The 15,413-nt window shown below is 41.1% G+C and overlaps 1 protein-coding gene across 1 annotated transcript in view; it reads right to left on the minus strand.

Annotated features, from left to right (window-relative positions):
- The window catches only part of SNRNP40 (small nuclear ribonucleoprotein U5 subunit 40), a 39,126-nt gene that overhangs the window by 22,787 nt on the left and 926 nt on the right, over positions 1-15,413 (minus strand). The window contains exons 2-4 of the mRNA XM_030324624.2: positions 13,815-13,944; positions 12,329-12,422; positions 10,971-11,136 (exon numbers count right to left, since the gene is read on the minus strand). Of these exons, the coding sequence (XP_030180484.1) occupies positions 10,971-11,136; positions 12,329-12,422; positions 13,815-13,944 (390 nt within the window). The remainder of the gene's footprint in view (positions 1-10,970; positions 11,137-12,328; positions 12,423-13,814; positions 13,945-15,413) is intronic.

Here is a 15,413-nt window from a genome sequence, read left to right on the forward strand (position 1 = left end):
TCTTCTCGAAATTAGAACAAGCAATCCTAAAATTCATATGGAACCACAAAAGGCCCCGAATAGCCAAAGGAATTTTGAAGAAGAAGACCAAAGCAGGAGGCATCACAATCCCAGACTTTAGCCTCTACTACAAAGCTGTCATCATCAAGACAGCATGGTATTGGCACAAAAACAGACACACAGACCAATGGAATAGAATAGAAACCCCAGAACTAGACCCACAAAACGTATGGCCAACTCATCTTTGACAAAGCAGGAAAGAACATCCAATGGAAAAAAGACAGCCTCTTTAACAAATGGTGCTGGGAGAACTGGACAGCAACATGCAGAAGGTTGAAACTAGACCACTTTCTCACACCATTTACAAAAATAAACTCAAAATGGATAAAGGACCTAAATGTGAGACAGGAAACCATCAAAACCTTAGAGGAGAAAGCAGGAAAAGATCTCTCTGACCTCAGCCGTAGCAATCTCTTCCTCGACACATCCCCAAAGGCAAGGGAATTAAAAGCAAAAGTGAATTACTGGGACCTTATGAAGATAAAAAGCTTCTGCACAGCAAAGGAAACAACCAACAAAACTAAAAGGCAACCAACGGAATGGGAAAAGATATTTGCAAATGACATATCGGACAAAGGGCTAGTATCTAAAATCTATAAAGAGCTCACCAAACTCCACACCCAAAAAACAAATAACCCAGTGAAGAAATGGGCAGAAAACATGAATAGACACTTCTCTAAAGAAGACATCCAGATGGCCAACAGGCACATGAAAAGATGTTCAGCGTCGCTCCTTATCAGGGAAATACAAATCAAAACCACACTCAGGTATCACCTCACGCCAGTCAGAGTGGCCAAAATGAACAAATCAGGAGACTATAGATGCTGGAGAGGATGTGGAGAAACGGGAACCCTCTTGCACTGTTGGTGGGAATGCAAATTGGTGCAGCCGCTCTGGAAAGCAGTGTGGAGGTTCCTCAGAAAATTAAAAATAGACCTACCCTATGACCCAGCAATAGCACTGCTAGGAATTTATCCAAGGGATACAGGAGTACTGATGCATAGGGGCACTTGTACCCCAATGTTCATAGCAGCACTCTCAACAATAGCCAAATTATGGAAAGAGCCTAAATGTCCATCAACTGATGAATGGATAAAGAAATTGTGGTATATATACACAATGGAGTACTATGTGGCAATGAGAAAAAATGAAATATGGCCCTTTGTAGCAACGTGGATGGAACTGGAGAGTGTAATGCTAAGTGAAATAAGCCATACAGAGAAAGACAGATACCATATGGTTTCACTCTTATGTGGATCCGGAGAAACTTAACAGGAACCCATGGGGGAGGGGAAGGAAAAAAAAAAAAAAAAAAAAGAGGTTAGAGTGGGAGAGAGCCAAAGCATAAGAGACTGTTAAAAACTGAGAACAAACTGAGGGTTGATGGGGGGTGGGAGGGAGGGGAGGGTGGGTGATGGGTATTGAGGAGGGCACCTTTTGGGATGAGCACTGGGTGTTGTATGGAAACCAATTTGTCAATAAATTTCATAAAAAAAAAATAAAAAAAAAATAAAATAAAATTGTTTTTGAGCAAAAAAATAAATAAATAAATAAATTTATATAACACAGATCTACATTTTTTTTAAAAGATTTTATTTTCTTTTTTTTAAAAATTTTTTTTTCAACGTTTATTTATTTTTGGGACAGAGAGAGACAGAGCATGAACGGGGGAGGGGCAGAGAGAGAGGGAGACACAGAATCGGAAACAGGCTCCAGGCTCTGAGCAGTCAGCCCAGAGCCCGAGGCGGGGTCAAACTCACAGACCGTGAGATCATGACCTGAGCCGCAGTGGGACGCTTAACAGACTGAGCCACCCAGGCGCCCCAAGATTTTATTTTCGAGTAATCTCTACATCCAACATGGGGCTCAAACTCACAACCCTGGGATCAAGAGTCACATGCTCTACTGACTGAACCAGCCAGGCACCCCAACATGGATCTGCATTTATAGAGTGTGGATAATAGGGAGGGCCTAGAGATGTTTCTTTCCTTTCTTTTATTAAAAAAAAATTTTTTTTAACATTTATTTATTTTTGAGAGACAGAGAGAGGCAGAGCATGAGCAGGGGAGGGTGAGAGAGAGATACAGAATCTGAAGCAGTCTCCAGGCTCTGAGCTGTTTGTCAGCACAGAGCCCAACGTGGGGCTCGAACTCACAAACTGTGAGACCATGACCGGTGTTGAAGCTGGACACTCAACCGACTGAGCCACCCAGGCGACCCCCCTTCCTTTCTTTTAAAGTTTTTTTATTTACTTGGAGAGACGGGGAGAGGGAGAGAGGGAGGGGGGGGGAGAGGGAGAGAATACACGCATGTGTGTGTAGGGGAGGGGCAGAGAGGGAGACAGAATCCCAAGCAGGCTCTGCACTGCCAGTGTGGAGCCCAACTTTGGGCTCAAACTCGAGAGCCACAGGATCATGACCTGAGCTGAAAACAAGAGTCCGATGCTTAACCTAATGAGCCACCCAGGCACCTTAGAGATGTTGCAACAAATGACTGACAGACTTGGTAAGGTGAACCGTGATGTTTTAAGAGTGTGGGTCATTTCATTCAAATGACAAAGACTGGGGTGATGGTGTCCCAAGTTTTACACACGTCATTAAAAAAAAAAAAAAAAAGATGGGTGCCTGGCCGGCTAAGACGGTGGAGCATGTGGCTGTTGATCTTGGGCCCCACACTGGGTGTAGAGATTACTTAAAATAAAATCTTTAGGGGCGCTTGGGTGGCTCAGTCGGCTGGGCACCTGACACTTGATTGGGGCTCAGGTCGTACTCTCACGGGTCCATAATCTTATGGTTTGGGAGATCAAGCCCCCAGTGGAGCTCGGTGCTGACAGGGCGGAGCCTGTCTGGGATCTTCTCTCTCCATTGCTCTCTGCTCCTCCCCTATTGGTGCACGTGCTCTCGCTCGCTAGCTTGTGCTCTCTGTCTCTCAAAACAAATACTTAAAAAAAAGGAACCAGCCATAGAATCTCAGGAAAGGCCTTAAGTTTACATTCAAATCTGCGGTAAACAAGCAGTCTGGGTTGTTATCTCTGTGCCAACAAGGATTCCTCCTCCCAATTCTCATGGTTTGGAATGCAAACTCATGAAAACATAACCTAAAAAGGCTTAGGTTTGGTTACTCAGGTAAATGGTCCAAAAAGAGTGCTTCATCCCTCTTCTGGAGAACCAGTACCTAACCCCTGCCCACTAATTCCTCTGGCTACAGAATCATGTCCAAACCTATTAGTTTGGAATTCAAGGCTTTGATAATCTAGCCTCTCCGTAACTCTTCCAGATTTAGTACAATCTTTGTCTTAATAATCTCTACACAGATCAAATCAACCTTTGATTTTATCCTAAAAGCTATGGTAGTCATTTAAAGCTTGATTCAGGGGCACCTGGGTGGCTCAGTGGGTTAAGCGTCTGACTCTTGATTTCGGCTCAGGTCATGTTCTTGAGGTTCGTGAGATCGAGTCCCACGTTGGGCTGCGTTGACAGCACAGAGCCTGCCTGGAATCCTCTCTCTCTGGTCCTCCCACTCGCATGTGCATATGTGCTCTCTCTCAAATTAAATAAATATTCAAAAAAAAAGTTTGATTCAAATATTTAATTTCTTAAAAGATTTTATTTTTAAGTAACCTCTATACTCAACGTGGGGCTTGAACTTCACAACCCCGAGATCAAGAGTCAAATGCTCCACTGACTGAGCCAGCCAGGTGCCCCTGATTCAAATGTTTTAGAATATTAGTTCCAGATGACCATCATTTTTAAAAGACTATTTTACTTTGAAATATTCACAAACTTACACAAAAAGTTGGATGTAAAAGAGAACATTTTTGTTGCCCGAATCATTTGAGAACTGCTGACCCAATGTCCCATCACTCCTAAGTACTTGAGTGTATTTGTCCTATAAAAATATATATAATACATATAACATATACAATCCTGTATAATTTCAGCACAATCAATCAAAATGCAGAAATTAACACCAACACATCACTACCAACCGGTTCTCAGATTTCATTCAAGTTTCACCACTTGTTCCAACATGCCTTTTATAGAAAAGATTCAGTTCAGAATCATGTGTTGAATTTAGCAGTTATGTTTCTTTAGTTTCCTTCAGCCTGGAAGAATTTCTCAGACTTTCCTTGACCCTGACACTTCTCAAAATTATAGGACAGTTATTTTGTAGGATGTCCTGCAATTTGGGTTTGTCTGATGTTTCCTCATGATTAGATTCAAGTTATGCCTCTTTGGCAGGAATATCACTGAAGTGATGCTGCATTTTCAGTGTATTTTACTGAGTGGCTCACAATTTTGTTTTGTCCCATCATGAATAATGTTCAGTTTGATCATTTGATTTAAGATATTCTTTTGACAAGCTTTCTGCACAAGATGTTCCAGGTTCATCTTGTACTTTCCCTGCCCAGTCCTGAAACAGGGAGCCCTGGTTTCTTCAGTGGAAAATGGTGTTTAAAGGCCAAGACCTGCACAGTAGATGTGTTCATTGCTTTTGGACTGTTGTTCCTAAACCCTCTCAGCGGACAGTTGCCCATATATGCATACACAGGCGCGCGCACACACACACACACCTGTAAATACCCATTTACATCTCCCATTTCTTCTACGCCTGTTTATGTATTGAATGTTTATCAGTTCACACTGACACTTCCAGTTCAATACCAACAACACAAGATGCATTTTAGTTTTCCCTCCTGCATTGGTAACTCCTTTCTCCGACAATGAGAAACCTGTCTCCCGTTATTATATTTACTTATCTGATCAAGCTTCCTGAATGTAACCAATCTCCCACATCCTTTTCTACCCTTCTCCTCTTCCTTCCCTGTTTGAACTGTGATTCCCATCCTGGGCTGATCTTATGTGAACCCCTCCTCATCCCATATGGGTCATCCCTTTGTATGAATACCCCCTTCACCCTGCTCTGGCTCTAATATCCCTCTCCAGGCTGCCTTTCCTCAGGAATGCTAGCCTCAGCCCCAGACTCCCTACCCAAACTGCTCCCACACTATGCGGACACCCTCAGCTCAGGCTGTGACACCCATACTTCCCCCTACTCCACTAACGTACAGATGACCCTTTTATTCTGCTAGGGTACCAACTCTCCATGCTGGGCTGCTCCCCGCTCCAATTCCCTATTCTGGGCTACCGACCCTGTGTTATGTGGTTGCCCTCCTCACCTTTCTCAGTCCCCATCTCCCTACAATGGACTGCCCCCAACTTGCACGGATGCTCTCCTCACCTCACTTGGGCCTCATACTCCACTCTGGGTCACAATGGCCCACACCTCCACCTCTAACCTGAAAACCTTCTGTGTCTTGGTCTACATAATGGCACTAGGACTGAATTGTAACAATTTGTATTTATATGTATGTGTGTATATATCACATCTATAGTAATATATATGCCTTAAACATATGATATGATATAAAAATGATTTTCTAAGTACTTTACCAGAAAGAATAGATTGCTAAAAACAATATGAAAAAACTGTGAAAAACAGTATGAAATATTGTTAAAAACAACAGAAAAAACTACTAGTATGGACAATGCTCAGGATGCCATTTCTAGACTGAAAATGCAAGCATTACCGAAAGCTTTGTCTTCTGTTGCGAATCCTGATACGTCAAATGCAACACAAGGTTTCCCCCCTTAGAGAAACAGAGGTTATTAAATTCCTACACCTACAAACCTAAAACAGAAAATAATCAACAAAGCATCCCAACCTGATAACTAACTAAAAGGCATATGTAAAAGGCTGTTCGACAAAGCATTAATTATAAAAAATATGTTGAAATTAAGAATAAGGAATTGGTTAAAAAACAGTCACCTTTAGTTGATGTGACATATTGCACACTAAGATAAATATTAGCTTGAGTGATAAAGTCAAAACATTTATTTCAAATCATGTTTAATTAGAGGAGAAGAGAAGCAAGAAACTGAAAGGAGGACAGAAAACACAAACATGTACTCACAAAGGAGTAGTTGAAAAAAGAAAAGCCGAGGAGAGACAGAAAGGCAAACATGAGGAAAGAGGTAAAGAAAAGGCAAAATGAGAGAAAGTAAGAGAAAAGGTGAAGGAAAGCCAAAAATAAACAGGAGTGAGTTCCTAGATGTTGATAGAGCAGGCCCTCGGTAAAATTCCTTAGGGCCCTGTCGTCTCTTACCACCTTTTGAAAGGTCCTTTGGCGAATCAGTTTACAAAGAAGACTCTCCAACCATGGCACACGGAGATTAAGAGCTCTGGGCTTTGGAATCATTCCTAAGCCATACACTCTCTTCCTAGCTAAGCACCAGGCCTCAAGTGACTGGGTTTATTATAAAAATGATTTAGTAGGATAGTATCTCCAAGCAGATGATTCAGTATGTCAGTGTCACCACTTTAATTATGAAAAGAAAGCAAATTCATTTTAAAAAGCAACAATCACAAGGTTAGTGTGGTTTCTCGGATATACTCCTTTCAAGTCCCTCCTTGTTTAATCACTAAAATACTTCCCAGAGTATCAAATTAGTGCCAAAGAAAGAATAAAAATGGTGGTACTACGGAGTAGTATGTCCTTGTGTGCTCTTGAAATAAGTAATTATTTTTAGGCCTCATTTTCCTCATTTGATAACGAGGATGCAGTGGTGAACATAGCATAATGTATAAACTTGTTGAATCACTATGTCGTACATCTGAATCTAATGTACCATTATGTATCACCATATTCAAATAAAAACAATAATAAAAAAATAAAATGAGGATGCTGGATGAGATCAATGGCTTCCAAAATGTCAGACCTGCTACATCAAGTCATGTTGAGGAACATGTTTAATAATCCTGGCTCGTGGGGCACCTGGGCGGATCAGTCAGTTAAGCATCCGACTTTGGCCTAGGTCATGGTCTCCGATTTGTGAGTTAAGTCCCACACTGGGCTTTCTGCTGTCAGCACAGAGCCCACTTCAGATCTTCTGTCCCCACCCCCATGCTTTCTCTTTCAAAAATAAACATTTTACTTAAAAAAATTTTTTTTAAAACATTTATTCATTTTTGAGAGACAGAAAGGGACACAGCGTGAGCAGGGGAGGGGCAGAGAGAGAGGCAGACACAGAATCTGAGGCAAGCTCCAGGCTCTGAGCTATCAGCACAGAGTCCAACATGGGGCTCAAACCCACAAACCATAAGATCATGACCTGAGCCAAAGTCAGACACTCAATTGACTGAGTAATCCAGTGCCCCAATAAACGTTAAAAAAAAAAAAAAAAAAAAATCCTGGTTCTTAAAAAACACGATGTCATTTACATTAGCACCCAAAACAAAAGAGAAATATTTAGGTATAGATTTAACAAAATATGTACAATCCAAATGAAGGAAACTTCAAAACTCTGATGAATGGCAGCACCTGGGTGGCTCAGTCAGTTAAGTGTTCAACTTTTGGTTCGGGTCATGGTCTCACAGTTGGTGGGTTTCAGTCCCATAGAGGGCTCTGCGCTGGCAGTACGGAGCCTGCTTGGGATTCACTCTCTCCGTCTCTCTCTCTCTGCCTCTCCCCTGCTCACACTGTCTCTCTCAAAATGAATAAGTAAACTTTAAAAAAATAGTTTAAAAAAACAAAACAAAAAATCCCCAAAAAACAAAACTCTGATGAACAAAATCAAAGAACTAAATAAACGGTTTCTCCATGTTCATGGATAGGAAAACTCAATATTGTCATTCTCAACTTTATAAATTCAATGCAATCCCAACCAAAATGTGTTGTGGAAATCAACAAATTGATTCTAATGTTTATGTGGAGAGACAAAGACCCAAGATTTCCAACATGATAGGAAAAGAATGGAGGAGGAGGACTGATACTACCTGACTTCAAGACTTACTATAAAGCTACGGTAATCAAGACAGCGTGGTACTGGGGAAAGAATACATCAGTGGAAGAGAATAGAGAGCGCAGAAGTAGAACCCCATAAATATAGTCAACTGATCTTTGACAAAAGAGCAAAGGCAACACAATGGAGCAAACAGAGTTTCTTCAACAAATGGTACTAGAACAACTGCACATTCACATGAAAAAACATGCATCTAGACACAGACCTTGCACCTTTTACAGAAACCAATTCAAAATGGATCACAGACCTAATATAAAATGTAAAATATAACTCCGAGAAGGTAACAGAAGAAAACATAGATGACCTTGGGTATAGCAAAGACTTTTAGACACAACACCAAAGCACAATCCATAAAACACTGATGAGCTGAACTCCATTAAAATTAAAAACTTCTGGGGGCGCCTGGGTGGCTCAGTCGGTTAAGCATCCCAACTTTAGCTCAGGTCATGATCTCCTGGTTCATGAGTTCGAGCCCTGCATTAGGCTCTCTGCTGTCAGCACGCAGCCTGCTTTGAATCCTCTGTCCCCACCTCTCTCTGCCCCTTCCCTGCTGGTGTGCTCTCATGCTCTCAAAAATAATCAAACATTTTTTAAAAATTTAAAAAAATTAAAAACTTCTGCCTGCTAAAGACAATGTCAAGACAATGAGAAGACAGGCCACAAGACAGGGAGAAAATATTTGTACATCTGACAAGGGACTATTATCCAAAATGTACAAAGAACTCTTAAAACTCAACAATAAGAAAACAACATGATTGAAAAAAATGAGTTAAAGATAGCAGACATCTCACCAAAGAAGATACACTGATAACAAAATGCATATAAAAAGATGCTCCATATCAAATGTCATCCCGAAAATGCAAATTAAACCAACAATGAGGTACCACTACATACTTATTGGAAGAGCCAAAATCTGAAGCAATGACACCACCAAATGATGATGTGGCGCAATGGAGACTCTCGTCCATTGCTGGTGGGAATGTAAAATGGTATAGACACTTGGGAAGAGAGATTGGTGGTTTCTTTCTTTCTTTCCTTCTTTTTTAAGATTTTATTTTTAAGTAATCTCTACACCCAATGTGGGGCTCAAACTTATAACCCTGAGATCAAGAGTTGCACGCTCTACTGACTAAGCCAGCTAGGTGCCCCAGATTGGTGGTTTCTTAAACACATTCAGGGGTGCCTGGGTGGCTCAGTCGGTTAAGTGTCTGACTTCGGCTCAGGTCAATATCTCACGGCTTGGGAGTTCGAGCCCTGCGTTGGGCTCTGTGTTGACAGCTCAGGGCCTGGAGCCCGCTTCGTATTCTGGGTCTCGGTCTCTCTCTGCCCTTCCCCCGCTTGAACACACATGTGCTCTCTCTCAAAAATAAAAAACATTAAAAAAAAACAAACCTAAACATACTCTTACCATATGATCTAGCAATCACGGTCCTTAGCATTTACCTAAGAGAGTTGAGAAACTTAGGTCCACACAAAAACTTACACGTAGATGTTTCCAGCAGCTTTATTCATCATTACCAACTCTTGGAAGCAACCAAGATATCCTTTAGTAGGTGAATGGATAAACTGTTACATCCCGATGATGGAATATTATTTGGCACTAAAAACAAATGAGCTATCAAGCCATGAAAAGACATGAAAGAATCTTAAATGCGTATTACTAAGTAAAAGAAGCCAATTTCAAAAAGGCAAAACTCTGAAGACAGTAAAAAGATCAGTGGTTGCCAGGGGTGGGAGGGATGAATAGAAGGAGCACAGACAATTTTCAAGGCAGGGAAAATACTCTGAAATGTACCACAGTGATGGATACATGTCATTATATGCTTGTCCCAAACCACAAAATGTATAACACTAAATGTGAACCCCAACAAAAACTATGGACTTTGAGTGATTATAATGTGTCACTGTAGGTTTATCAATTGTAAAAAATGTACCACTCTGGTGGGGGAAAATGGGGGAGGCTGTGCATGTGGGGGCAGTGGGTATATGGGAAATCTTTGTATCTTCCCCTCAATTTTGCTGCCAACCTAAAGCTCTTCTAAAAAAAATGTCTTAATTTAAAAACAAAAATTCCCTTGGGGCGCCTGGGTGTCTCAGGTGGTTGGGTGTCCGACTTCAGCTCAGGTCATGATCTCACGGTTTGTGAGTTCGAGCCCCGCGTTGGGCTTTGTGCTGACAGCTTGGAGCCTGGAGCCTGCTTTGGATTCTGTGTCTCCCTCTCTCTCTGTTCCTCCCCCACTCACACTCTCTCTCTCTCACTCTCAAAAATAAAGATTAAAAAAAAAATTTTAAGAAAACAAAAACAAAAGCCCCCAAAATTCTCACTCCAGACCTACTGAACCAGAATCTGGGTATTTTTAACAGGTTCTTCAGGTGAGTCTGATATGAAGACAGGTTGGAAATCACTGGACTAAATAAATGACCCTGTTACTAAACCACATATTGACCTTTTTATATAGTGACTATACTTTTACAACAGCTTTGGAAGACATGTATATTACGGTCACTGTTCTAAAGATTGAGAAACAGGATCAGGAAAGTGAACTACCTGAGATCACATAATTAAGTAAATAGCTGAGTCAAAACTTCAATTTGGGTGATTCATGTCGTTTCATGTCACAATGGTTCCACATGGTTCTAATATTTATTATTCTAGAGGATACTTAAAACGTATTATTTTAGGGGTGCCTCAGTCGGTTAAGCATCCGACTTTGGCTCAGGTCATGACCTCGCAGTCATGTGAGTTTGAGCCCCGCGTCGGGCTCTGGGCTGACAGCTCAGAGCCTGGAGCCTGCTTCAGATTCCGTGTCTCCCTCTCTCTCTGCCCCTCTCCCCTGTTCATGCTCTGTCTCTCTCTGTCTCAAAAATAAATAAATGTTAAAAAAAAAAAATTAAAAGAAAAAAACGTATTATTTTAAAAGGCCTCTGTTTTGAGAAATGACCACTAAAGCAAAGTTGTGGAGAGGAGTGTATAGCACAAGTGGAAAGCAAGATAGGTTCCCATTATGTAACCTTAGAAACTGCAACAGACAGACAGACAACACCCACCTTAACTGTACCATCATCACTGCCAGTGCAGACAAGCTGGGGGCCCCTCCTGGCTGGGTAACAGGAATTCACAAAGGAAGTATGTCCTTTCAGCCTTTTAACCCTCTCGCCTGTCTCACTGTCCCATACTGCCACAGTTTTATCTGTGGATGCGGAGAAGAGCATACTACAAGAAGAACAAAAAAAGAAATAAGTGAAGAAAAGCAATGGCAACCCACCCCCTCCCCGCCCACACACAACACTTGCCAAAACGTGCCACTCTTTAAGGCCACTGACAGGTTGTGCTCTGACAGTTTGACACATGACGCAGGAATGCTTCACCCTCCCTAACAAAATCCTGCTGGTTTTCTAGACCCAGTTACAAGGTCTACTCTATGAAATGTCAAAAAAATTTCCTTCTGTCAGTCCCCATGATGTATTACAACCTAACACCAGTAGTTTTCTCAATCTTTTTCTCCTTTGAGATAGACAACACTTTAGACATTTTCCCATCTGGAAATGTTTAATCACTCCCTGCTGCAGAGTGAAGACACACTGTAGCAATTCCTGACCTGGTGGCTCAGTAAAGTTTTTACTTTGTTTCCAAAAATGATTTCTAAGTTATAATCGATTTCATAAGGCATTCTTTACTCAAATACTAACAGGGAAAATGTATACAAGGTTATGTACCAGTTGATTCCGGGACCCTAAGATTTTAGAGGCCAGAGGTATAAAACAATGAATGTTCACTAAAATACCTAATAGGATTAAATGACTTTGTATGATCACATTTTTATATTACCTAGGTTATTGTAAAATTACGCGGTCATTAAAATGTTTACGATAAAATGTATACTATGATACAGATACAACAGGTGAGTAACAGTAAGGAAAAAAGCAGCAGAAAAGATCACACATGAAGCTCTAACGTATACGAAAAACCAAATGGCTTCGAGTAGGAAAAAAACTTGAGAAAAACATATCATAAGATTAACAGTGATAATCTTTGGAGTGGTAGGAATATGGGCTATTTTTTCATTTATGTTTTTGAGTTTCTCAAAAGAAACATGCTATTGTTTTTATTAAAAAAAATAACTGATATCTGCATATGCAAATTACATTTTGTTTTGTTTTAAAAAGAAACAGATTTGCCTGAGCTGTCGATGTTAGGTGATAGAGATGTATTCATATAGGCATACATGGAGCAAGAAACACCAAACTTGGCTTAACAGTGATAGGATAATAAAGTAGCTGCTCAAAATGCAGTAGTTTTTGATGGCATAGTCTCCTGAAAGAGAAAACTCAAGGATGCAACGTGAAAGGATGCCGAGACAAGTTAGTAGGAGAAGAGCTGTCCTTCCACTGTGCGAACTACTCACCTGCCATCGGTATTATAATGCAGCTCCATCACCGCCCCACTGTGTCCCTTCAATGTGGCATAGTTATCACAATCACCATAGACATTCCACAGCACTGTCAGGGAGACAGGGGTTCTGTGATCATTACTACGCAAAAGAAAAGTCATCATTGGCCACAGAAAAGGTACTTCTAAATTTATCACAACAGTTTTGAAATTATACTCCCTGGGAGTATTCTCCCGATTGGTTCTCCCAGCTGGACCGATTTTCCTGACACTAAAACAAAAGTAATGCCATATTTTCATATTTCATAAGGTTGAAAAAATTAATTTTTTAAATCTGAAAGTTTTCTGCTGTAATGTTAAAAAAGTTGGTACTCACTCCTACTTGTCTGCTATGAGTATAAGAGAACTGCAAAATGATGGCACTTACAGAAAACCCAAGAAGCTGCAAACTGACGTGAAGGGCACATGGCAATGACTTTATATTACATTTACTCATTCCACATGTACCATGTACCCGTAACAAGCCAGATGCTGGGGTAAAATAAGATAAGCGAATAGACACAGTTCCTGTCCTCAGGCAGCTTGGTTTAGCAAGGAATGAAGCTTGAGTATTATTAAGGAGCACCTCTATATGTAATAAGGCATGTACATATGGTATTTTTCTGTTGATAAACCATTTTTTTGTTTGATGAAATTAAGCACATCAATTTAAGGGATTGATCTTAATTAATCTTCTGCAAAGATTCCCAACTCTTCCAGATGCTTGGTCACTGTTAAGTTGAAGGATCACAGAACTAGAATACCTACATCAAGACAGCAAAGACAGCTATCATCTACCTTGAGGTACAATTTTATAAGCAAAGAGCTAAAGGACTCACTTAATCTCACAATACAACAAACGATGCCAGGATAAAAGAGTCAGATGTTTCTGGTATCTTCGCTCTTGTTTTTTCTCATGACTCTTCTGAAGTGATTTTTTTTCTACTTATTTCTGAAAAATGGGTATTCCCAACTAGCAGCTGAGAATCTAAATGCCGTATGATCCTGATGACGTACAGTTAGATTATCCAAGTGAGTTGCCACTTTAGGATCCCCATGTCCCCTCCTTCTTTTCACATGCTAGGATTCTATGAGTGGATCAAGAGGAAGGCCTCACACCTTTGGGAAAAGGAAAAGCTATCTCTCTCATTACTTCCATTAACCTGGTATGCCTAGATCTCTCGTCTGGCTAAATCAGCTCAAGATTTGCCTCCATGAGGAAGATACCCTCAAACTAGGACAACTCACTTTCCAAGGAGTAACATGATTCCTCCTGTACTACATGGACTTTGAGTTCTATACCCAAGATCACTCAACATTTTCATGACACTATTTCAGCATGTTAGCCATGCAGTTTGTGATGTGACCAGCTCAGACTGATACCTTCTGTGGCACTGAAGGTTTTAAAAGAAGAATCACTATTTGGCAAAGAACAATTACTCCAGCTTCAAAAACTCTCTTACATATCAGTCGATCGAATCCTGCAGATGCTAAGGTGGATCCGTTGGGATGAAACTTGCAGCAGTACACTTCCCCTTCATGTCCTGAGAGAAGCATGATTGGAGCTTGAAGGGAGGAACACCTGGGAGGTCCCTAAACAAAAGACAGAAGTATAGGGTAGTCACTGCATACAGGCAAAGGAGGCTGCAAAAGACACGGGGAACAATAATCGAGTGGATTTCTTCTGATTTAGAGAACAGCAACTTTTCTCACGTGAACTTCTGCCTCCAACGCGACGCGGTCCTGCTGAAGTGTCCAGTGTCTATCTGTTATTCTAACTACTCCCTCATTCTGCTCCCGTCCCATAGCCAACTTTTAATTGCTCAAACATGTTAAACTCATTTCTGCCTCAGGATCTTTATCCTTGTTGTTGTCCCTGATCGGATCTTCTTCCCTTAGATCTTCCTGTGTTTAGCTCCTTTCAAATGTTTCCACTTCGGAAAGTGTTTCTTTGATCACTCAAACTCAAGCAGCACCACACCTCCCCTCTGCATTCGATTAGTCCTACTGTATTTCCCCATAGCACTTATCACTACCTGCAATTACCTTCCTTATTTTACCTTATTTTTAACGTATCTCGTCCTTTTTCCCCACTACAAAAGGTTTGTGAGTGCAGGGACCCTGCTTGCGTCATCCAACACTGTTTTCCCAGTCTCTAGCTCATTTAACGAATGAATGAGTGAACTGACCTTCCCAACAACTCCGCAGGGTACAGATTACTGGGGAAAGTAGTTTTGATTATGGTCTCGACACTAAGCCTAGGCTTGGACAAGTCACTAAAACCTCATACTCTTGTCAGAGAGAAAAACTAGTACACTATCAGTAATCCCCAAACCTCTTCAGTCATTTCCAGTTTATGCATGTATTAAAAAATATATATACTATGTGCCAGACACTCTCTAGGCACTGGGAAAACGGTACTGAACAAAATAAAAACAAACAATGGAGTTTGTGTTCCAGAGGGAAGGAGGAAGAGGAGGGAGGAAGAGAGAAAACAAATAAAACAGATGGCAGGTGGTAGGTACTATGGAGGAAAAAAAGCAACGTGGGTTAATGCATATGGTGAATTGCAACTTAAAACAGGGTCGTCAGGAAAGCCCTCACTGATAAAGTGGTATCTGAACAAAGATTTGGAAGAGCTGAGTGTGTAAACCATGTGGGTATTTTGAAGAAGAGCACTCCAGTAGAGTGTAGCATATGAAAAGGCTTTGGGGCAAGAACATGGAAGCCAGTGTGACTGGAGCAGGGTGAGCAATGGAAAATTGGCACATCTGAGCGGTAAAGGGAAAGAGGGCAAAAGGCTGTAAGGGTTTGGGTTTAACTTTGGGGGAAGTGGAAAGCCACCGAAAGTCTGCAGCAGAGGGTAACGTGATCTAACGTTTAGCAGGATTCCTCTGGCTGCCGGACTGAGAACAGATTGACCAGACAAGAGCAGAAAACAAGAATACCAGTTAGAACCTCACTGCAATTGTCAGATGAGATGATCATGGCTTAGACCAGGAGCTAGTGATGGAGTTGGTAGAAGTGGTAGCAATTCGGGATATATTTTGAGGAGGGTGCCA

This window comes from Lynx canadensis, chromosome C1 (assembly GCF_007474595.2).
Source record: "Lynx canadensis isolate LIC74 chromosome C1, mLynCan4.pri.v2, whole genome shotgun sequence".
Lineage (NCBI taxonomy): Eukaryota > Metazoa > Chordata > Mammalia > Carnivora > Felidae > Lynx > Lynx canadensis.